The sequence below is a fragment of the Typopeltis vanoorti genome, chromosome 6 (assembly GCF_054136105.1).
Source record: "Typopeltis vanoorti isolate ZY-2024b chromosome 6, IOZ_Tvanoo_1.0, whole genome shotgun sequence".
Lineage (NCBI taxonomy): Eukaryota > Metazoa > Arthropoda > Arachnida > Uropygi > Thelyphonidae > Typopeltis > Typopeltis vanoorti.
The window spans coordinates 31,532,116-31,558,578 of NC_143554.1; the positions used below are offsets into that span (position 1 = coordinate 31,532,116).

General features: G+C 36.2%; 1 protein-coding gene across 3 annotated transcripts in view; it reads left to right on the plus strand.

The window, feature by feature from the left end:
- LOC150105360 (transducin beta-like protein 3) overlaps positions 1-26,463 on the plus strand; it is a 324,945-nt gene that overhangs the window by 211,890 nt on the left and 86,592 nt on the right. For all 3 annotated transcript variants that reach the window (XR_016548482.1, XM_090394739.1, XM_090394738.1), the window contains exon 8: positions 6,545-6,761. Coding sequence is in view for 2 of the 3 variants with exons in the window: in XM_090394739.1 (XP_090250865.1) it covers positions 6,545-6,761 (217 nt within the window). In the remaining variant the exon portion in view is untranslated. The remainder of the gene's footprint in view (positions 1-6,544; positions 6,762-26,463) is intronic.

The window sequence follows — 26,463 nt, forward strand, 5'->3', positions numbered from 1 at the left end:
AACCTCATCTTTGTATGATTGTGATAGTAATTATATTATATATTATATTATATTAGAAAGTTAGAACAGGAGTCAAACCCAATTGCTTCATGAGGGAACAGAAGACGTGATGATAATTTTAGTAGGGAGACAAGTTATTTTTATACTTTATCCTTTTAAAATGTGATTTTTGTAGCTGATTGCAAGCTACTGTGCAGTTGTAGGCTAAGTGGGAAGCTAGAATTTTGTGTATTGAACTTGTTGTGATATGCTGAAATTTTATTAGATTACTTTGGTACTTGTTAGAGAGGAGTAAAGGCTTGGATAGCTGTTAGGGATTTTTTGAGTGGAATGAAAAATGAATGCCTTCATTTTAGTGACAATAGTTAGTTTGCATATGCCCCAGCGGCAGACCAGGCGACGGGTCGGTTGGGAGTAGTACTAACAAGAAGTCGCATCTAAGTAACACGCAGACCCTGCATAGGAAGCGGGAATAATGCGTAGAAGAAGAGAAGAGTTAGTTTGCATATGATGATACAGTGGCCATGAGGCCCTTATGGAGAGGTATGGCACCATCTCATGAAACAGTATTAAGCTATTGTCTGTAAATTGGATGTGTTCTCCTGGCCTGGTTAGTCTGTTATGAGGGATGAATTAGTGACATCGATTATTCATCATCATCAAATTCCTGCAATGTACCCTCAGGGGGTATACAGGATATGATAGTACTACATGAAAAAATTACATCATTACTAACTTCCTATCTACAATTTTCCTCTAAATCAGTCTGTTACTTGTCAAGACTCCAACATTATCAGATCTTATATTTCTATCTTCTAAGACACTTTTTATTGTATCAATGCACCTATATCGTGGTCTTCCTCTGGGTCTTTTCCCTGCCAACCTGGCAGAGAAAACTTGTTTTGTAATATTTTCTCTCCCATTCTGTTTAAGTGACAATAACACCTGAGATTAGCTCTGCTAACGCATTCCTGGATGCTGACAATGTCACATTCTTTCCTAACAGCCATTTTAATATGATATTGCCATTGATGCCATCTGTTCACGCCTCTAATCTTTCTCAGGACTCTCATATCTGCAGTCACTAGTCTTTGGTCAAGTGTTTTATTTCTGACCCAGCTCTCAGATCCATAAGTTAAAACTGGTTTGAACACCGTCTTGTATACAGCTAATTTAGTGTTCCGACTAATTTCTCTCTTATTCCATATGAATTTATTCAATTGACTTCCTGCCATACCAGCTTTGCTGATTCTGTTGTCTATTTCTATATTTAATTTACCATCTTCAATAAAAATCGTGCCTAAGTAGCTGAAATGTTTTACTTGTTCCACAGGTTCTCCATTCACAACACAGTCGACATTTTCAATGATTCTGCCTATTTTCATTTTCTTTGTCTTTTTATTGCTGACCTTCATACCATATCTATTACAACAGTTATTCAATTTAGTCAGAGAATCTTGCAGACTTGTAGCGGATTTATTTAGAAGTATAACATCATCCGCATAAAGCAAAGAGCTGACATTAACATCTCCAATTTTGATATCATGTTTAATACCACTTTCCTTCATAATGTGATCCATATAGATAATGAATAACAGAGGGGATAATGTACATCCTTGTCTCACACCAGATTTAACATTAAACCATCTTCCTGTACTTCCTTCAATTCTAACTGCGGATTTACAACTCAAATAAAGACTAAGTATTGCTTGATATAATGCCCCATTGACACCATATTACTGCAGCGTATTGCATAGCTTCTCTCTTGGCACATTGTCATATGCCTTTTCCAAATCGACAAAACTCAAATACAGATTTTTATTATATTCTCATGATTTCTCCACTATTTGTCGTAAAGGGAAGATCTGATCCTGACAGCCTCTATTTGGCCTGAATCCAGCTTGTTCTTCACCCAGCTTTTCTTCCACAATTCTTCTCAACCCGTTTCTCAAGTATACTTGCATAGATCTTGCCAGGAACACTCAGTACGGAAATACCTCTGTAATTCTCACATTCAGTTTTATTTCCCTTTTTATATATGGGTACTATGTGAGTTCTACTCCAATCATCGGGAATTTGTCCCTCTGTCCAGGCTTTCTGAACTATGCAGTGCAGCCACTGTAAGACTTTTATACCACCATACTTCAGCATTTCTGGTCGAATATCATCTACTCCTGCTGCCTTTCCACATTTCAAGCCTTTGACGGCTTTTTTTACCTCAAGGATGGATATGTATTCCTGACTGCATGCCTGGACAGTGATTTTTACCACTGTGCTGTTATCACTGCTTGTTTCATTTAGCAGTTTTTCAAAGTAATTACTCCATACTTCAAGGATATCTTTTTCTCCTGTTTTCATGTCACCTTTATCATCTCTAACTCCTTTTACAGCACTCTTTTCTCCATTCCTAAGCTTCTTCAACAACCTCCAGAATATTTTGCCACCTTCTTGATATTTATTTTCTATATTCTTGCCAAAGTCCTCCCATGACTTTTGTTTAGCTAGTTTTACACACTGTTTAGCTTTCTTACATTTGTCTCTGTATTCTGTAAGAGGAAAAGCTGACTTATTTGCCAGGAACTTTTGATATGCTTTCTTCTTTTCCTTCACTGCCTCTTTAACTTCCTGTGTCCACCAGGGAGTTCTGATTTTTTTTATCCTTGCACACAACCTCACCACATGCCTCTCTGGCAGAATCAATCAATGTTTTCTTCAGAGTTTGCCACTGAATCTCCAAGGTTTGATTCCTGTTCTCAAACTCTTTCATTTTCTTTTCAATAATCTTTCTGTATTTTAGTCTACAGTTCACATCTGAGAGCTGCTCAACTTTTATTCGCTTTAAAACTTTCTTACATGTCATTCTTTTCAATATCAAATTCAATTTTATGTTGCTCAAGACTAAATAGTGATCACTTCCAATTTCAAATCCTCTGTACACTCTGGTGTCCTGCACCAAGGAGAAAACATCACTATCAACAATAACATAGTCAATGAGACTTTTCTTATTCCTTGCCTCTTCTCTCCATGTGAATTTGTGCACATTTTTATGTTGGAACATGGTGTTAGTAATAACCAGTCCATGTCCTGAGCAGAAATCCAACAGATATTTGCCATTATTATAAGCTTTGCTTTTTTCTCCAAATTTTCCCCAAATATTTTTGTGTCTCACAATCATTTCCTACTCTGCTATTTAGATCCCCAACAAGGACCAACTTTTCCTTTTTCATTGTGTCAGTTGCTTTTTCTAAAGCCTCAAAAAATTTCTCCACTTCTACCTTAGTAGAACCTTCTGTGGGACCATAGGCACAAATAAGTCTCATTGTCCAGTTCCCCATTCTCATATTTGCCCACATTACTCTACTTGAGACTGACTGCCATTCAAGAAGATTAGCCTCGTATTTTATGTTGAATACTGTGGCTACTCCTTCTTTTCCTTGATTGTCATTGCCTGAATATAACATTTTGTATTTATTGCTCAGAAAGATCTCACTAGTTTTTGTTGTTTCAGTCACCCCTTTTATGTCGATCTGGTACTTATCTAATTCCTCAGCTTGCTCCATTTCTTTGCCATTCAGGTTTCTTACGTTGATATTACCGATCTTTAACTCTAGTGATGTTGAGTTGGGGTTTGTTTTCAGATTTGTTCCAGTAGCTGACTTTTCGCTGTTCGCCCTGGTTCCCTGGTGAAAACAACAGGATTATTTCTGTTATTAAATCATTTCAGGTAATAAAAACATTATCAGACTATGGAAAGAGGCTAAGAGGTCTCAGAAGTCATCTCACTTGGTACCAATGGAATGCTAAAGGACATAAAACTGGTTATGCAGAGGGAACTTTGACATGGTGGTTGTGATTACCAAGAATAGCATAACATCTACAGTGTATTTGGAAACAGTACTGATTAAAAAAAAAAGAAAAAAGAAAATCAAGGATGTTGGAGGTATAATGAGAATCATCTGGTATTCTGCTTGATGGATAGATAGTTTGTCTACCAGAATACTACTTAATGCTCATCAACAAGCTGCAAGAAATGCAGACATATTTCTTTCAGCTTGCTCAGGAGAATTGGAGAAGGGAAGCCAGTTTGGTTTATGGATACCGATATCCTCAGGTAAAAGGACTTCACCACGTGGGTGTTTGGACTGCAGAAAATCAAACCTCTGGGGAAAAAAATGAAAGAGGTCAGAGTGGTTATCAGAACCGCAAATGAATGTTACAAAAAAAAAAAATGCCTTTAGGCATTTTTTTTTTTTTGTAATGTAAATCTGACCCATGTAAATCTGAAAGAGAAGATGATTTTAGGTATATTTTCTTTATATGATATGTCAAAGAATGTTAAACTTTTATGTATTCATAATATTAATAAAAATAATATTTATTATTTTGGTGTTATATATTATAATATAACTTAAGATCATTATAAATTTAAAACCATTTACATTTATTAAAATTATTAAATTATAATAATTTTTAAATTATTAAAATTTAAAAATTATTAATCATAGAATATTTAAGAAATATCTGGTGCCATTCATAGTTTTTCAATATGACAATCTTATCCTTGAAAGATTATTAAACTATAGCATATTTGGCATCTGTGTGTATATGAGGGTTAAATAATTTGGAAATCTTGCTTTAGAGACCAGTATGGAATATTTTTTTATCATCAACTGATGAAAATTATCTTTTACTGAAGACATTTGTAACTTGCAAACATTCTTGTCACAATGGGATTCATACTCAGCCTGTTAGCTGGAGAGCATTGATTTTATCCACTTTGCTAACTAAGCCCTATATGTACATGTGGTACTGGCTTCATCTTTCTACTCTAGTCCTAAAGGTTATTTTCTGGAAAACAGATTTCTGTCTGTGATACTGTTATGCTGAACTGCATGTCTATAGAGACACACTTGGGGGGAAAAAATTTTTGAGAAGTGCTGTTTTTGGAACATGCTAGAACAAATTCTGGAATTGAGTGAAAGATTTTACTTCATTCTGTTGTTAAAAGAACTGTATTGAAAAAATAAAAGATGGGGCTAAATTGCAATTGCCTGCCAAGGCCAAAAGTTTATGTTTGATGAAAACACTACTATCATATAAGCTAAAGATGGTCTGACATTTACTTAAAAATCAGTGTATGAGGCGTGACAATTAATTTTTGGAATGCACCTGTAAAAAAACCTACTTTCAGAACTATATGTTTTGAAAGTAGTTCCCATTTTTGGATACAGGCCTGGTACTCTTTTTCTGGAATAGTCTTGAGTTCCTTTATTGCATTATGCTGGATATCAGCGATGTCAAAAAATCTTCATCCAGAGCGCAGTCTTTAATTTTGGAAACAGCCAGAAATCAGAGGGAGCTAAGTCGAGTGAATAAGCAGGATGACCTCATTTGGTAATCGATTTTTTGGCCAGAAACTATCACACAATGAGCTCACTATGGCTTTGTGCATTGTGTGATGGATAATCCACTTTTCAGGCCACAATTCAGGTCTTTTTCTCTGAACAGAATCTTGTAATCTTTTCAGAACCTCTAAATAACATTGTCAGTTGACCATTTGTTCCTGTTTAATGAATTTATAGTGGACTTCATAGTATCCCCTTCATGGAATTCATATTGTCCTCTTCATGGAATTCATAGTATCCCCCTTGTGATCAAAGAAACTTACCAGCATGGTCTTGAACTGCAAACGTGACATGCATGTATGTTTTTTTCAGAAGTGGCGAACTCTGGGTTTTCTATTGCATGCTCCGGCGTTTTGTTTTGGGATCATACTGGAAGCACCATGTTTCGTCACCCATAATTACTCTCAGAAACGTGCTTATTTGCAGAAAGATCAGTTGCAACTTCGACCCGCCGCTGCTTCTGTTTGTCCATCAAGATCTGAGGCACAAACTTCGCAGAAATCTTTCGCATACCCAATTCTTCAGATAAAATTACCCTGACTGTTTCTTGATTCATTTGTAATTCATCAGCCATTTATTGCACACGTAATCATTTGTCAGACCATACGAAATCTTTCATTCTGTTTACATATGCATCCATCATTTTTGTGTTTGGCTGACCACTTCTGGAGTCGTTGTTCACATCTTCTCGCCCACCTTTGAATCTCTTATGCCACAACATATGCCACTTTCAACAGTTCCAACATTTCAGTAGCAGTTTTTGTCGAATTTCACACAAAATTTGATGTTAACATGCTGCTCCAAATTTCAGTCACATTTTTATGCCAAAGTTTACACACAGATCATTATTGTTTTTGCAATAGCCAACTAGCAAGTAGCTCTATTGGCTTGAGGTTTACACCCACATCAGTTAAAACATGTACAAAGACAATTCCTCATGTGACTGCAACTAAATCACCACACAGGTGACACTACGGAGCCATTCTGGAAATTAAATTGTCACACCTCGTACTTTGGCATTGTTACTGTTTGCATATTATTGACATATTTTGTGATTCTTGAAATATAGGGAAGTTTGTTGTTCTTGTTTTTCTTGTAGGAAGTTTCAATTTCACATTTAAATTTTTTCCTCCCCCTAGGTGGATGGCTGCCATATATACACAGTCTCATTAGATAACAGTGTAAAAATTTGGCTTTTAGATGATCAAATGATTCAACTCATTTGTTCCTATCACAATAAAAGAAAACAGCAGGGGAAAAATTGTCTGGAAAAGAAGCTTTTTGCACATTATGAAAATGTACTCTTTTTGGGTAACGAGTCTAGTCCTGTTATTAAACTGTTTGGATGGAGAACAGGTAAATTTCAAATAACTTACTATATACTAGCCAGTATCATTTTGGTCTTATTATACTGACATTGTTGTTGATAACAAATTGTACTACTGAATTTCATATTTAGCACAAATCAGACTGATGCTTTGCTCAAAAGTGATTGCATGCATAGTGCCTTATTGATTATTTAGCAGCTGATTAAATGTCTTGGTTTTCAGTTGCTTTTGGGATGACTTGAGAACGCAATACGGTGGAGAAAATATTTTCATCTGTTCATTGCTAATGAGATTTGTTTTCATTTTTTTTTTCTTTTTAAGGCAAAAATTTAGTGCATTAAAACATAAGAAAATTGCAAAATATTTGTATTTCATTTATTTAAGTCTTTTTATATAAAATGTGTTAGATTATTATTGTACACGCACCTCCATGGAGTCGGAAGACTCATTGCAGGAGACCCAATTTATCCACACAATCTATTATACCTCTTCTTGAAACCATTAACAGACAATTGTTCGAACTTTTTCCACTTGGTTATACTATAAATTGGAGATACCAAGAAATTATATACTTGGCTTAATCCTTTATCCAACTGTAAGCAAACAAATTTTGCACCTGATGTATTTTCAGGACTTGGGGCAACTCGTATATAGAAGCTAATGACTTCACATCGCTTGCCTTAGTATCCCATAATGCAAAGCACATATCCTCATGTACATGTATTATTATTATTATGTTATATGACACCTTCAGGGAGTCCAAAGACTCATCGAGGGAGAGTGTGCCAACAGCATCGAAAGATTGAACCCCTTCCCACTACTAACTGCAATCAAACTTGCTTAACTTTTTGTGTGAGCCATTAGTAGCAGAGGCTCTACTAATCGACCAACCTTTATGCTATGCATTATAGGAAGGGACATTAACAGACAAAGCACTAACAACGGCAACTCATTCCATTCATTTACAACTCTCCAAGTAAAAAATTACACCCTTACCAACCACACTTTTACTCACCTTCTGGATATGATTACTTGTTCTTCCCCCTTTAGCTAAGTGCTGAAATATTTCCTCTACATCAGTCCTATAAAACTTTCCCATTCACATTCATGTGTCGTCTCCTATCTAGGAGGTTGACTACCATGATGTGACTCATGGTGCAACTACTGGCATAACGACATGTGGTGAGGATCCTATCTCTTCCACATATTGTTGTAAGTATTCATGACTGTAATCGGTGCATGTTCACGTGGCCGGTTTGCCTGTTCTGAGGGACGAAAATCCCGAGTTTCCAGTGGAGGAGAAACCCTCTACCTCCATGTAAGACCGGCTAACTCACCTTTAGTCAAAAGAGACCAGATAAAGGTTTCTCACATCATAGACCGGAATCGAACCCAGGTCTTTCTGACCAAAGGGCTTCGTGTATACTGACTAAGCTATGGAGGCTATAAAACTCTTTAAGTAACTTAAATGTTTCTGTCACATCCCCTCTTTTGCACATATCAACAAACTTCTGCAGTCCACAAACCCTCAATCTGTTTCATAGGGAATATTCTACAGACCACTCGCCATCTTGAATGCTCACCTCTGAATCTTCTCCACCATTTCCTCATCTCCAAGAAACTCAGCAGACCAGACCTGAGCATGGTAATTCAGATGTGGACATATTAAGGCCTTATAAAGAGGAATAACAAATTGTAAAATTCGATGCAGTAGAGATTTTCCTTTTTCTTGCATCGACTTTTACAGAAGTCACATCTCGTATATGCGCTAAACTAACTTTGTATTTAACATTGTAAATAATCTTAAAAGCCCATGTATTTAATCCCAAGGAATTAACATGCAAGATTATACAAAACGGAAAATGTCTAAAATGTAGGGTTCAAGGGCAATGCCTTAGAAATCGGCATTGTATTGATGATGGAATTTGTTTATAGTGTAAGTAAAATTTAATGTGCTCAAAGTCGTCAGCCTGCTAGCATATTCAAGGTCAGTGGTAAAAGGGCGGTATACTTCTGAAATAGTTCCGCCTTTTTGAGAATAGGATTAAGTGTGCATATTCGGTGAGAACTACAAGTGAGCTTTAACGTGAAGGTCAAGCCAGTTTGCGCGGGAATGTTCTGGGGTCTCGACCCTTTGTCCAGAGACCTGAAAAAATTGTATAAAAGTCATCTAAGAATGAAGAAAGGGATCGACACCAGAGAAAAAGGGAGGAAGAGAAGAGAGAACTTCAGAAGGAGTCGATCTGCCATGTTCATCAGTCCGGATGAAGTCGCAAAGGACAGCCACAGGAGTCATGAACCTACCAAGGGAGAAGAGGAGCAGCACCAGCATGCATTCCCAATAGGACAACTTGCTGAGTGCCTTGATCATCGGACATCCTTCAGCTGATTTATAGACATCGGGAAAAATGTCCTCCAGGTCCCGCAAGCCATTCCGAGCGAGACGATGGTGACAACGGAATCTCTTCTTGGAAGTAAAAATCTGAAACAGAAGAGAAACCCAAGGAACCTGAGAAGGAACTATGAACGAGTGCATAATAGAGGTTAAAGAAGACATGCGAGTTAATTTCATTGTGTTTGCTTATGATATGTGAAACTGTCTGAGAAGAGTTGATATGTTTCTTTAAGAGTTGTTATAACTAACTAAGAATAATTTGTTTACAGTTATAGTTAGAATTACTAGTTACAAGTAACAGAGCATGATATTCCGTGAATTGTAATGGGCTAATAGATTTTTTTTGAATGTTGATAAAATATATGTTGCATTACTCTGAGCATTTTCTAAATTGTTAAATTGCTCTAAGTTTTAAGCTTAAAGTGAAGTAGGAGAGAATCTTTCCCTGTTGTAGGATGTTGTATAATTGCAGTTTAGTGTAAATAAATATGTTTGTTTTGTTTACAAAGTGTGCCACCTGATCTTTACGCAATGCACTGTTTCAAAATAAACACGAACCTGTGAGCGAGGGAATTTAATGATAGCCACTACTGTTCAACATTAAGAAAGGCTTTTGGATATTCAGAATTTTGGAATTTCAGAGTGAACTCTACTGGAAGTATTATTGTATCTTATACCACAAGGAGAGCACTAGTGGTGCAGTCAATTAATCTAAATAAATTTCTAGTTCTTCCGGTATAGGAAAAATACTAAAGATAGAGTAAAGTTAATAGAGAATACGAAGATAAAGTAGTAAAGGACAAAGAGTAACTAAAGTATAGAGAAACTAATAAAAGTAGAGGTAAACTAATAATAGTAAGAATATAGAGTAAAGAGAAGAATAATTAAATAAAATTAATGATAGAAAAATAAAGATATAAAGTTTACAAAAATGCAGCAGCATAGAATAAATATAATAAGTGCATATAGGAGCAAATAAACCTAAGTTTACATCCTTATCTCTACTTATTAGTGTGTTCTTCAATAGCCAAGTACCTTAGCAATATGAGACTTCACCTCTCTGTCTACCACCACCCCTATATCCCTAGTTTCATATATTTCCTGGAGTATAGTTCCATCAATGTGGTACACAGCTTGTGATCTATTTATCCCAAAAATGCATAACTTTACACTTTTGCTCATTAAACTGATATCCATTATCTTTTGTCCATACTGAGAGACTATTTAAATCATCCTGCATACTCTGTACATTGCCTTGATTAACTATTACTCTATCTAACTTTCTTATCAGCAAACAACTGAACATTTCTTTTCAAGTTATTTCCTGTATCATTTAAGTACAATTTTGCACTTGGTTAGATTATAATAAATTTAGTTTAATCCTTTATCCAAGTGTAAGCAAAACAAAGTTTGTGCCTGAAAATATTTCTGGAAAATAAAACTGGAGATACAAAGGCAGAAGCAATAGGAGAGGTCATATTTACCTATATGAGTTGCCAACAGGTGTATCACCTTATTATTGAATTACTCTGGATTTAGAGAAGGATGTTGTAAGTTTATTTTGCACTTGGTTAGACTTAAATAAATTTAGCTTAATCCTTTATTCAACTGTAAGCAAACAAAGTTTGAGCCTGAAAATATTTTCAGGACTGAGGTAAGGTGGTGCAACACCAGGCTACTTTGAGTAAAGGTGGACCAAGCTCTCATCACTCCTTGTCCCAGTATCTCCCATAATGCAAAGCACATCTCCTTGCGGACATGTATACTGCTATGCATTAATGGAAGAGCCACTACCCACACTGGTTTCGACCTTTATTGAGGTCTCGTCAGTGGGAGGCAGACCCAAACGTGGAGATACTAAGGCAGAAGCAATAGGTGAGGTCATATTTACCTATACGAGTTGCCAACAGGTGTACCACCTTATTATTGAATTACAGTGGTATCACACTAATCTGAACTAATAAAAACTGTGCTCATTCAGATTAGTGAAAAGTTCGGATTAGCAAATTTTCCCCCAAGAGACAACAATAACTAGCGTTTAAGACAAAAATAATCAGATTCTAATGGTACATCAATTTAATTCTGTAAATAAATAACTGATAGAAAAAAGCTACTGTACTGTAATGTAAAACTTAAAAAATAATACAATACACAAGTTTATTTTAGTAAAAAATTTAGTTTGTATGTACCTCTATTGTTGAGGATTCTGATTTAATAAAATTGCATAGTTCGGTACATAACTTAATTTGTGTAAAAAAATATCACTTTCTTGTACACAACACAAAAAAAGTTTCACAAAATAACACACAAAAAAGTTTTTTTATTTCTTTGTAAAAAAGTCACTGATTTTCTTTTGCTTCTTGGATGCTAGTTATTGTTAGATTTATTGTTATATTTTGTGGAATGTGGTATCATTCTGCTTAGCACATTCTATACCCATATTAAAACTGTCAACTGCCTCTTCATGTTTTACTTTATTTTTCTTCGAGTTCTTTATCGTCATCTAATTCATTCTTTAGCATCATATTTATAATTTCAGCATCTGATTTGATTTCGAATTCACTTTCGGTTCTACCTGTAATCCATTCCGTAACATCTGTTTGTGAAATTTTAACATCTGGATTTATATTTTTAGCCAAATTATGCACTTTTTGAATTTCCTCTTTTTGTGTATATTTGTGATTCATGCCGACAATACAGTACATACTGTACAGTATAAAAAACCAAAGGGGAACACACAATAATTGACAGTATTAAAAAAGATACTGTACTGTAATAATAATAAAATAAATAATAATAGTTAAAATAATAATTATTAAATTAAAATAATAGTACACAAAATAATAATACATAATAGAACTTTTTTTTCTTTCAAACCGCAGTTCGGATTACTGGAGGGTTCGGACTAAGGAGGTTTGGATTAGCAAGATACCACTGTACTCTGGATTTAGAGAAACTAAATTATTAATAAAAATAATAAATTAATAATAAATAATAAAAATTAACTAAATTAAACTAAATTTATTATAGTCTAACCAAGTGCAAAATAAACTTCCAACATCTTTCTCTAAATCCAGAGTAATTCAATAATAAGGTGCTACACCTGTTGGCAACTCGTATAGGTAAATATGACCTCTCCTATTGCTTCTGCCTTAGTATCTCCACGTTTGGGTCTGCCTCCCACTGATGAGACCTCAATAAAGGTCTAAACCGGTCTGGGTAGTGGCCCTTCCCTTAATGCATAGTAGTATACATGTCCGCAAGGAGATGAGCTTTGCATTATGGGAAATACTGAGACAAGGAGTGATGAGAGCTAGGTCCACCTTTGCTCGGAGTTGCCAGGTGTTGCACCATCTTACCTCATTCCTGAAGATATTTTCAGGCGCAAACTTTGTTTGCTTACACTTGGGTATAGGATTAAACTAAATTTATTATTTAAGTACAAATTAAACAGTAGTGGTCGTAGCACTGAACCTTGGCACATACACACCTCTAGTCACCAGCTTTTGCTTGGATTCTGCTCCTCTGTATACCACTTTTTGAAATCTGTCCAGCAGCCACTCTCTTATCCACATAACCAGTGTCATATCCATACTCATTTGTTCTAATTTGTTTTTTGTGTAACAGAGTTCTGTGTGGTATTCTGTTCAAATGCTTTTGCAAAATTGCACAATCATTGTAGCCATATCCCTTATCCAACTTAGCTGTCACACCATTATAAAAAGTTAGTAAATTACTAAAGCATGACTGACTCTTCACAAAGCCATGTTGCTCCTCATAGCATATCAAATTGCCAGCCTGGTTGTTCGTTCTCCAACCAAAAGGCTGTGGGTTCGAATTCTGCCGTTGGCATGGATGTTTGTGATTGTCTGTGAAAATATTAGTGGTGGTGGAGAACAGCAGATGATGATGATGATGATGGTAGTTGCAGTTCGCTGTAGTTGGTGGATTTGAGTGATGGAAATGGAGAGCTGTAGAGTAGGTGACCTTCAGAAAGCTTTTGATAGTGTTTCTCTTCCTGCTATTTTAAGAGCACTATCTATTGCAGGCTGTCCAGATTCTTTACTTCCATGTGTTTTAGAGTTCTTCTTGAGTATTGTGCAATTGAGCAGGTTCTTCTCTTAGTAGCCAAAACGTTTTCCCCACTCTCTTCTGTTCTGAGCCTTCTCTTTCAAGGTTGTGTACCTGTCTCCATTCAGCATGTCATCTAGCATTGTTTTCCTTACTCTTTCTCTGGATCTTTTCCCATCTATTTTTTCCTTCGATGGCATCTCTGATGATTCCATTCCATCTCAGAATATGTCCGATCCAGTTTCTCTTTCTTCTTTTTATTCTCCTTAACAGACTTCTTTCTTCATTAGTTTTTTTATCTGTCCATTTGATTTTTTCCATCCTTCTCCAAATCCACATCTCAAAGCTTTCCAAAATCTTAATTTCTTCTTTCTTCAATGTCCAAGTTTCAGCTGCATAGAGAGCAACACTCCACACATAACATTTTATTAGTCTTTTCTTTAGGTTTCTATCCATTTTACTTCTGAATAAATTCCATTTTCTATTAAGGGCATCTCTTCCCATCACTATTCTTGCTTTTATGTCATTTTACATCTTCCATCACTGCTAATAACACTTCCTATATATTTAAATGTCTTTACTTTATTTGTCTTTACTTTACTTGATTCAATTTTTCCCCATTTATTCTGATATCCATATTTGCCTCTTTCCTTGCTATTTTCATTACCTTTGTTTTTCTGATGTTAATTTTCATTCCATAATTGATACAGGATTCCAGTAATCTGTTCAACAGATGTTGTAGTCCTGTTTCAGTATTTGATAATAATAACTTGTCATCTGCGTATCTTATTGCAAATATCTGTCTACCTCCAATCTTTATTCCTTCTTTCGAATTCTCCAGTGCTTCTTTTAACATTGCTTCAGAATACATGTTAAACAAAATTGGTGACAGAGAACAGCCTTGTCTTACTCCTCATCCAATGATACCTGGTTCTGTTGTACCATATATGTCTCTCACCATGGCAGTTTGTCTCATATATAGTGAAATAATTAGCCTTCTGTCTTTCTAATCTATACCAATCTTTTTCATTACTTCCACCATCTTATCCCATTTTATGAAGTCAAAAGCTTTTTCAAAATCTGTATAACAGATATTAACTTTTTTATTCACTTCCAAGCTTCTTTCACTTACTATTCTTAACAATCCAATCACATCTCTTGTTCCCCTACCCTTCCTGAAACCAAACTGATTTTCTCCAAGAAATTCTTCCACCTTAGATGCAATTCTTCGTGTTAAGATTCTCATAAGTATTTTTGATGTATGGGAAAATGAGGCTTATTGTTCTAAAATTCTTGCAGTTCACTGCATTACTTTTCTTTGCTATAGGTATAAATATTAAGGTCATAAAATCTTTTGGTAATTTTCCTTTGTTATAAATTAAATTTATTATTTTGATTATTTCTTCAGTTCCTTTCTTCTGAAGTTGTTTCAGGAATTCTGCAGGTATTTTATCTATTCCTTCTGCCTTTCCACATTTCTTTAATGGCCATTTCTACTTCTGTCTTCAAAATCTCTGGACCTAGATCATCTTCATTTACTTTCTTTATATCTTCTAATGGCAACTCATTTGAGTTGCCATTAGAGTTATACTCGTTAATAATAGTTAATAATTCTCTAATTATTAATATTGGGTCCTGTGGGACTTCTATTCCCACAGTTCAGGGCATTCACCAAGGCGATCCCTATATCTCCTCTGTTCCTCAACTGCATCATTGATGAGTTTCTTCGTTCTCTACCTAACCATATTAGTTACTCTCTTGATGCTTCTTTTAATGTTATGGCCTTTGCAGACGACCTTATTCTTGTGGCCTCTACTAAGGTAGGCCTGCAGGAACTCTTTGACCAGGCATTTGACTTTTTCATCTTAGAGGTCTTACCATAAATATAGAGAAGTCCTGCTCATTAGCACTTGTCCCTTCCAGGCATGATAAGAAGCTAAAGTTCTTGTCATGCCTGGAAGTTCAAAAATCTTGAGTTTTCCTGCACAATATGCCACTCCATTGCCTTACTGTCCTGGTGTAAAGAAGAATGGTATCTTCTTTACACCAAAAGGACAGTCTTCTATTCCCTTCTCTTTAGAAAATGCTTTGTCATCTTTAAGAAAAGCTCCTCTCAAACCCCATCAAAGGCTTTACCTCCTTTCAAATTATTTGCTTCCTAGGTACTATCATATCTATGTCTCAGTACTGTCCTGTATGGATAGGGCTATTTGCTCTGCCATTTGTTCATGGCTTAGGCTTTCTTTAGATTCTCCTGTTGTCTATTTTCATGCCATGGGGAAGGACGGCGGATTTGGTGTCTCTGCCCGGCGGATTTGTTGTCTCTTCATGTACCACGTTATGCTAATAACGTGGTACGTGAAGCTAGACTCCTACTTGGTTATGAATTTATTGACTTAGGGCTAGGATCAATGCCCTGCCCACGAGGGCCCGCACAACCTGTGGCCGCAGAGGTGATCTAAGTTGTGAGGCAGGTTGTCGCTACAGTGAAACCCTTTCTCATATTGCCCAATGTCGTTTTCGAACTCGCGGTATTCGGGTGAAACAACATGATGCCGTGGTCTCCATATTAAATAACCAGTTGAATAACAAAAGATGGGAGAATGCGGTTGAACTGCACTATAAGACTACAGCTGGTATTGGAAAGCTCGATTTAATTGCAATGAAGGATGAAAGAGTTTGGGTTATTGATGCACAGATAGTGGGTGCTGGGTATCCACTTGTTGTCAGTCATAGGAACAAGGTCCCATGGGCAGTCTCAATATAGATCTTGCTCAACAGATTGAAGAGGAGTTTGGGGCAGCTATGCCCTTGATTGCATGATATGCCCTTGCAAAGTGGTTACTCAGTGACTCAACTATTTTATCTGCTTCTGTCACATCGTGAGCATATTTTGCCAGTACAGCAATATCTCTATAGTTGTATGCTGCTTGTAAGAAGAATAAAAAAAGAAACTCTAATTGGAATGCAAGACATGTATAACAATAATTAGCTAAACATAATGTAAATTTACTTAGGTGAATATTTTATTGGTATAAAATTTTTACCCCAGTATGGACTTGTATGAATGTAGAGGGATCTGGGTTGGCTGTGTATTGTGTGCGAAAGAGTCAAGTCCAAAGTGTATCAAGAAATTCTTGAACACTTATGTTACCAACATCAGAAGATTTATGTGATGGTGATTTCCTTTTTCAGCAAGATTCAGCTTCTTGTCACATTTCCAAGACCACTACTAGATGCCTCAAAGAAAAGCAAATCAATGATTGATGGAGGTTTTTTCACTTGGCTTTGCTACCAATTCTATATTTGGTTTCATCCTTTATCCAACTGTAAGCAAACAAAGTTTGCACCTGAAGTATTTTCTGGACTGGGGCAACTCATGGCAAAGGTGGTATAACTTCTCATCACTTGCCTTAGTATCCCATAATGCAAAGCACATCTCCAATGCTATGTATCAAGGGTTGTGTCACTACCCAGACCGGTTTCGACCTTTATTGAGGTCTCATCAGTGGGAGACAGACCCAGAGGTGGTGATACTAAGATAGAAGTAATGGAGAAGTCATATTTCCATATACCAGTTGCCAAAAGGTGTCACACCTTATTATTAAAATTCTTTGAATTGGAGATAAGTTGATGGAAGTTTTTTCACTTGGCTATGCCTACCAATTCTATATTTGGTTTAATCCTTTATCCAAGTGTAAGAAAACAAAGTTTGCATCTGAAGTATTTTCTGGACTGGGGCAACTCATAGCAGAAGGTGGTATAACTCTAAGCTTAAAACTTTAGCAATTTAACATTTAGAAAATGCACAGTCATGCGACATATATCAACATTCAAGGAATATTCTAGACTAGTTATATCAAGACTTAAAGAAACTTATCAGCCCCCCCCTCTCAGACAGTTTCACATATCATAAGCAAACACAATGAAATTAACTCGCATATCTTCTTTAATGCTATTATGCACCCGTTCCTAGTTCCTTCTTAGGTTCCTTTGGCTTCCCATCTGTTTCAGGTTTTGACTTCAACACAGAGTTTCCGTCGTCACCGTCATCTCACTTGGAATGACTCGCGGGGCCTGGAGCACATTTTTCCCGATATCTATGAAGGGTGTCCAACGATTGAGGCACTTAGCAGATTGTCCTATTGGCAATGCATGCTGGTCCTGCTTCTCTTCTCCCTTGGTAGTTTCATGTCTCCCGTGGCTGTCCCTCGCGACTTCAACTGGATCAACGAACATGCCAAATCGATTCCTTCTGAAGTTCTCTGTTCTCTTCCTCTCCTCCTTTTTTTTCATTCTGAGATGACATTTATACAATTTTCTTGGGTCTCTGGATGAAGAGTCGAGGCCCTGAACATTCCCACGTAAACTGTCTTGACCTGCACGTTAAAGCTCACTTTTAGTTCTCACCGAATATACACACTTAATCCCTAATGAGAGACCCTTTCTTATTGTATGATAATATATATTTGTAGTTTAGTTAAAATAAACGTTTGTTTTGTTTACAAAGTGTACTGCCTGATCTTTACGCAGTGCACTGTTTCAAAATAAATACGAACCTGTGAGCAAAGGAATTTAATGTTAGCCATGACTGTTTAATGTTAAGAAAGGCTTTAGGATAATTTCAGAGTGAACTCTACTGGAAGTATTATTATATCTTATATCACAAGGAGAGCACTGGTGGTGCAGTGGATTAATCTAATAAATTTCCAGAGTTCTCCTGGTATAGGAAAAATGCTAAAGGTAAAGTTAATAGAGAATAGGAAGATAAAGTAGTAAAGGATAAAGAGTTAAAAAGACAGTAGAGATAAACTAATAAAATTAAGAATAGAATAAAGAAGATTACTTAATAATAGAAAAGAAAGCATATAGAGAAATATTACAGTGGCGCAGCCAAATACAAAATAAGGTCACACACACACAAGATAATGTTACAATACTATAACCTAGGTCTCAGAGTACACCTTCCTGTATTTATTAACAACTCTGTCTGGTGAACTTTCCAAGTCAGACTGGTAAGTATGCTATCTCGATCCTATCATCAAGAAAAGTTTTTCGCAAGCCTCTTTCTTAAGTGTGACAATTTTTTTGCTATCAAAGTTAACTCACTGAATAGCTTCCTCCCACTGTTGGCAATGCTCTACATGTTGATGACTTTACAATTTACTGTCACTCTTGTAACATGAGGGTAATTGAAAGACTACTTCAGCAAGCAATTGAGCTTGTTTCTCTATGGGCTCCAAGTAATGGGTTCAGGTTTTCAGCAGCAAAAAATTGTCTGTATTCACTTCTGCTGAAGACACAATTTTCATCCAGATCCAGAGTTAAGAATGGGTCAAACTATTATTTCAGTGGTCCTCATCTTTGACAGAAAATTTATATTCCTTGTACACATTTATCAACTGAGAGAAAAGTGCAAGAGAGCATTGCATCTCCTTTGCAATCTATCCTCTGCTGAATGGGATGCAGATCAATCTTCATTACTTCGTTTTTATCATGTGCTCATGTTCAAACTGGATTATGGGTCTCAAGTCTATGGTTCTGCAAGGCAGAGTAACCTGTAATTTGATCCCATCCATCATCAGGGTATATGAATAGCTACTGGTTCCTTTTGCACATCACCTACTCAGTCTTTATGTTGAAGCAAATGAACCTGCTCTATCACTTAAGATAGAAGCAGTTTTCTCTTTATTATACTCTAAAGATAAAGTCTCTTCCAGATCATCCTACATGGACTAATCTCTTTTGTCTGCATTGAGAAGCTCAATATCACATGTGTCAGACTGCCATATGTCATTTTGGTATGTGTGTTAAAGGGACTATACAAACTGTTGGCAACATTGCCTACACCAAACATAACAGCATCCCTCTATGGTAGGTTTGCACTCCATCCTGCAACCTCTTGGTTAGTAAACTACAGAAGTCTCATACTCCATCATCTGTCTACCTGCAATTTTAATGCACACAGAGCAGTCCACGCTGATTTTTTACCTATCTATAGATGGGTAAAAAAATTAAAACATAGCAACACAAGTTTCAACAACTGACACTTCTGTTGCTAGGTTCCTTGACATTATTATCTCCAAATAGATCCCACCTGATTGCAGTAATTATACAGCAGAGTTGCATGCCATTCAGCTTGCAAAAGAAAACTACCACTAAAAGTATGTCATTTATACAAACTCATTAAGCTCTTTACGGGCTATCTCCCGTCTTGTATATAATCAACATGCAGTGCTGTATGAGATATTACACCTATTGTACGAAACGAAAACCCTTAATTTTGATGTTTGGTTTTTCTGGATTCCCAGTCACACTGGAATTAAGACTACAGACAGTTTATAAGATCAAAGCTAATTATTTAATTGCAATCATCGGTGCATGTAATGTTGACAAACAAATTATATGATATTAAGCCTGAAATTAAGCATTGGCTTTCAAGTCAGTGTAGAATGAGAAGAGAGGAAGTTGTTCTTGCTTGGCTCCACATAGGTCATGGTCATCTTATGAATTCTTATTTACTGAGATTTACACAAGAGTGGAATAAAATTTTTACCTACCCAACCTTGCCATATACAATCATAGAGATGTTATCATACTCAGATAGATTGCATCATCATCATCATCAAATTCCTGCCATGTACCCTCAAGTGGTGTACAGGATATGATAGTACTACATGAAAAATTTACATCATTACTAACTTCCTATCTACAATTTTCCTTCAAATCAGTCTGTTACTTGTCAAGACTCCAACATTATCAGATCTTATATTTCTATCGTCTAAGGCACTTTGTACAGTATCAATCCACCTATATCTTGGTCTTCCTCTGGGTCGTTTTCCTGCCAACCTGGCAGAGAACACTTGTTTTGCTAATCTTTTTTCGCGCATTCTGTTTAAGTGACCATACCACCTGAGATTAGCTCTGCTAATGCATTCCTGGATGCTGACAATGTCAAGTTCTTTCCTAATATCCTCATTTTTAATATGATATTGCCATTGATGCCATCTGTTCACGCCTCTAATCTTTCTTAGGACTCTCATATCTGCGGTCTCTAGTCTTTGGTCAAGTGTTTTACTTCTGACTCAGCTCTCAGATCCATAAATTAGAACTGGTTTGAACACCGTCTTGTATACAGCTAATTTAGTGTTCCGACTAATTTCTCTCTTATTCCATATGAATTTATTCAATTGACTTCCTGCCATACCAGTTTTCTTGATTCTATTGTCTATTTCCATATTTAATTTACCATCTGCACTAAAAATCATGCCTAAGTAGCTTTAATGTTTTACTTGTTCCACAGGTTCTCCATTCACAACACAGTTGACATTTTCAATGATTTTACCTATTTTCATTGTCTTTGTCTTTTTATTGCTGACCTTCATACCATATCTATTACAACAGCTATTCAATTCAGTCAGAGAATCTTGCAGACTTGTAGTGGATTTATTTAGAAGTATAACATCGTCCGCATAAAGCAAAGAGCTCACATTAACATCTCCAATTTTGATATCATGTTTAATACCGCTTTCCTTCATAATGTGATCCGTATAGCTAATCAATAACAGAGGGGATAATGTACATCCTTGTCTCACACCAGATTTAACATTAAACCATCTTCCTGCACTTCCTTCAATTCTAACTGCTGACTTACAACTCAAATAAAGACTAAGTATTGCTTAATATAATGCCCCATTGATACCATATAACTGTAGCATATTGAATAGCTTCTCTCTTGGCACCTTGTCAAATGCCTTTTCCAAATCGACAAAACTTAAATATAGATCTTTGTTATATTCCCATGATTTCTCCACTATTTGTCGTAAAGTGAAGATCTGATCCTGACAGCCTCTATTTGACTGAATCCAGCTTGTTCTTCACCAAGCTTTTCTTCCACAGTTCTTCTCAACCGTTTCTCAAGTATACTTGCAAATATCTTACCAGGAACACTCAGTAGGGATATACCTCTGTAATTCTCACATTCAGTTTTATTTCCCTTTTTATATTTGGGTACTATGAGAGCTCTACTCCAATCGTCTGGAATTAGTCCCTCTGTCCAGGCATTCTGAACTATGCAGTGCAGCCACTGTAAGACTTTTATACCACCATATTTCAGCATTTCTGGTCGAATATCATCTACTCCTGCTGCCTTTCCACATTTCAAGCCTTTGATGGCTTTTTCTACTTCAAGTATGGATATGTATTCCTGACTGCATGCCTGGTCAGTGTTTTTTATCACTGTGCTGTCATCACTGCTTGTTTCATTTAGCAAATTTTCAAAGTAATTACTCCATACTTCAAGGATATCTTTTTTTACCGTTTTCATGTCACCTTTATCATCTCTAACTCCTTTTACAGCACTCTTTCCTCCATTCCTAAGCTTCTTCAACAACCTCCAGAATATTTTGCCACCTTCTTGATATTTATTTTCTAAGTTCTTGCCCAAGTCTTCCCATGACTTTGTTTAGCTAGTTTTACACACTGTTTAGCTTTCTTACATTTGTCTCTGTATTCTGTAAGAGGAAAAGCTGACTTATTTGCCAGGAACTTTTGATATGCTTTCTTCTTTTCCTTCACTGCCTCTTTAACTTCCTGTGTCCACCAGGGAGTTCTGATTTTTTTTATCCTTGCACACAACCTCACCACATGCCTCTCTGGCAGAATCAATCAACGTTTTCTTCAGAGTTTGCCACTGAATCTCCAAGGTTTGATTCCTGTTCTCAAACTCTTTCATTTTCTTTTCAATAATCTTTCTGTATTTTAGTCTACAGTTCACATCTGAGAGCTGCTCAACTTTTATTCGCTTTAAAACTTTCTTACATGTCATTCTTTTCAATATCAAATTCACTTTTATGTTGCTCAAGACTAAATAGTGATCACTTCCAATTCAAACCTCTGTACACTCTGGTGTCCTGCACCACGGAGAAAACATCACTATCAGCAATAACATAGTCAATGAGACTTTTCTTATTACTTGCCTCTTCTCTCCATGTGAATTTGTGCACATTTTTATGTTGGAACATGGTGTTAGTAATAACCAGTCCACGTCCTGAGCAGAAATCCAACACATATTTGCCATTACTATTAACTCTGTTCTTTTCTCCAAATTTTCCCAAAATATTTTTGTATATTTGACAATCATTTCCAACTCTGCTCTTTAGATCCCTGATAAAGACCAACTTTTAATTTTCATTGTGTCAGTAGCTTTCTGTAGAGCCTCAAATACATTCCTCCACTTCTACCTCAGTAGAACCCTCTGTGGGACTATAGGCACAAATAAGTCTCATTGTCCAGTTCTCCATTCTGATATTTGCCCAAATCACTCTACTTGACGCTGCATGCCATTCAAGAAGATGAGTCTCGTATTTTGTGTTGAATACTATGGCTACTCCTTCTTTTCCTTGATTGTCATTGCCTGAATATAACATTTTGTATTTATTGACAAATTTTGTATTAAAAGACAAACTGGTGAGAAAGATCTCACCAGTTTGTCTTTTTTGTTTCAGTCATCCCTATTATGTTGATCTGGTACTTATCTAATTCCTTCGCTAGCTCCATTTCTTTGCCAGGCTTCTTATGTCGATAGTACCGATCTTTTACTCTGGTGATGTTGTGTTGGGGTGTGTTTTCAGATTTGTTCCAGTAGCTGACTTTTCGATGTTCGCCCTGGTTCCCTGGCGAAAACAACGGGGACCCTTGTTTAACCGGGCAACACCCCAGCCGGTATGAAATTTTGTCATGTTGTACTATCATTTTGTATTTTGGTTTAACCAGTAGGAATACAATTTGGTTGGCTAAATCCCAAATTGCTAGCCCATCCTCATTCGTTCAGTATCCAGGTAGATACCCAACAGGGTTCACCATGAGAAGGTGAGGATTGGACATTAGGTCAGAGGTCCTGGTCGGTTCTCTGCATTTCTTTAAAGGCTATGTGGAGATCTCCTCTCAGTTTTACAGCTTTGACTCTTACAAAGAATTAATTTGTACAAACACATTTTACTGTTTGTTTATATATACATACTGTATGACTTTATTTAATTTTTGTAATACATATAATTTACTAGTTTATCTTTGTTTATATACTGCTGTAGCTTCTGACCTTGTGTATTGCTGTGACCTTTGCTGCAATTTTGTTTATATGTGGATCTGTATTGCTAAACTGTTTTGTATATGCATATTGTTTACTAATTTGTCTTTGACTATTTATGTACTGCTGTAGCCTTTGACCTTCTGTATTGCTGTGATCTATGCTATAATTGTGCCAATATGTAGATACTGCATTGCTTGGCTTTGTTTTTGTACATGCATATTGTTTGCTAGTTTGTCTTTGACTATTTATGTACTGTTATAACTTTAGACCTTGTGTATTGCTGTATCCTTTCCTGTAATTTTATTATATATAGATACTGAATTGCTTAACTTAATTTTTGTACATAAATGAATAAATAATATGGAAATTATTTAAATAATTTCTAAAAATATAGAAATTATTTTTAGTTTTGTTTTCTCTTTTTATTGTACAATACAATTTTAATGCCTGAACAAAATAAAGATACTTGCATAGTTTCTTTGCTTAAGTATTGCCTTGCCTTGGAGAACTAATTTCATTTTTAATTTTTTTTTGTACTAATTTTTTTCTAATCGCTTCCTTGACAGAACATTTTCTATGTTCTCGAAGAAATTAATTCACAATAATTATTTGAAATATTATTTAAAAAAAAACAACAACAACCACCTGCCAACATTCCAGATTATGTTATTTTCATTTTTGTTCAAAATTATATTTCGAAGAATACTTAACAGATTTCCTGAATGACATGCTTGGGCGACTTTCCTTTATAGAGAATAACATGAAATTCTTTAATCATATCACTACATTTTTTTTTATTTATATCATAATCTACTGTTCTTTGCACTTTCACCTTGGTTGGTTTCCCTGTATAATTGGTCATTACAAAATGAAATTAACCATTATGATTTAACTTGATATGTATATATTTTCTGCATGCAGGACCCTTGGGGTCCTGCATGCCTCACAGAACCTTGCATAACCACTTCACCAACATCTGTGGCCTCAACTCTAACCTCAACAGCATCCACTACCACCTGCAGTCCACCAAACCCCACCTACTCTTTTTAACCGAAACTCAAATCTCACCCCCCCCCCCCAGCACTCCTCATCTCAACCTTCCTAACTATACACTATTTAACTCCTTTCAACCCATAGGAGGCATCGGTGCATATATTATGTGCATATATCAGATATTATGCTCCAATTTTAAAGTAAGCGATACTTTTTCTTATATTCTATCATTCAAAATATGTATATGCACATTCATCAAATGTAAGATTTCATTTCCATATTTTTACAATAGAATTGAACTTTATTTCGTCTTTGATAGTTTAACCCCTCCTCCCCTTGCTGCATCACTATCACACACCCGAAAACTGTTATGAAACAGGTGGAGTTTTTATTTAATTCGTTATTTTTCTGTAGTAATTGTTCCACATAACTTTAATTTTTTGATACAGAAACTAGGTGGTGATTATTATAAATTAGCAAATTATAAATCAGAAAATATACACATTATTTCCTGATTATTATAAATCAGGAACCAATTGGGTAATAGGGGAAATTAATATTTAAACTCACTCTCATCCTACAAATGCAATATAACTACATACTTTTCTTCTGTTATCTGATTTTTCTTCTTGTAGTACAAAGAAGAAATCACTGCACATAATATGGGAGAATCAAGAGGACAAAAATCTGTAAATTGATTACATTATAACTAATAAAGAAATCATGTCAGAAAAAAATATAAGTCCTCTTTTTCAAGATAATTGTATCAAATGTGTTTTTTGTACAAAATACTGCAAGTGTTTTTTGTACAAAAAAAAACGGAAAAGTAACAGAAGGTACTAAGCAGCTGACTACTACAGTACAACTCGTAAGTACCCATAGTCCATTAAATGTGCTATATTTTACAACTAAAAAACAGACTCGTGAAGGCGCTATGCCTACTGTCCGAAATAAAGATGGTGGCAACAAAAGCCAACAATGGAAGACTACCTCGAGTCCCGTCAGTGTAGCGTCGCTGATCACCATCAAACGGAATGACATTAAGAAGTGCCGCAGCTGTGAAACTGAAGTCAAAGAAAGGAAAAAAAGGTATATTGTGCGATTTCTGCTGCAACTGGATACATATTTCTTGCGTGTAAATAAATGAATCAACGCACAAGCTTTTCACCGATCTAAAGCAGCCCTACTTCTGTACGATGTGCCTCCCTTCCGTAAAACAGATACTAAACCTAGGCAAAAGAGTCACAAACCTCGAGCAGCAGCATAATATCGTGATAGATACCTTCTCCTCCAAAATCGGAAAGTTGGAAACTAAACTCGAGACGCTCAATGATCAGTGCCCGACCACAAGTGCGCCTGTGCCTGCTAATGAACTCGTGAACTGATCACATCATCGGTACATGAGTCGCTCGAGGCTGAAAATAGGAAACTCAATGCTGTTATCCTGAACTTTTCGACAGAAAATGGTAAATCCCTAAAAGAAGACATCGGCAAACTTGCAGGAGAATGCAATTTTGATCCCAGAAACATCGTCAAATACTATCGTATCAGATCCAAAACAAAAGAAAGGACGGAACGAACTATCCGCGTCTCGTGAAAGTGACCTGCGACTTGCCAATAAACACAACCAAATTTATAACAGCGATAAACAATAGGCTAAAAGACACTTGCCCCCGTTCTCTCATATGTGCTCAACCTGATTTAACCTTTGCCCAGAGAGAACAAAGATGCCAACTCCGAAAACAACTAGAAGAAAAATGCTAAAATGGAGACAACAGTTGGGTAATAGACTACAAACAATCCAAACTAGTACAAAAACCAAATGACGGCAGTAGTCACCAAGAACACCAGCATGCAGGCACTGCATAGGAAACATGCAGGACCCTTGGGGTCCTGCATGCCTCGCAGAACTTTGCATATCCACTTCACCAACATCTGTGACCTCAACTCTAACCTCAACAGCATCCACTACCACCTGCAGTCCACCAAACCCCACCTACTCTTTTTAACCGAAACTCAAATCTCACCTCCCCCCAGCACTACTCATCTCAACCTTCCTTACTATACACTATTTAACTCCTTTCAACCCAAGGGTGGCATCTGTGCATATATCCGCTCTGACATACCCTGCAAGAGAACAACTAGCTTGGAATCGCCCGATTTCGACCTTCTTTGGCTGAA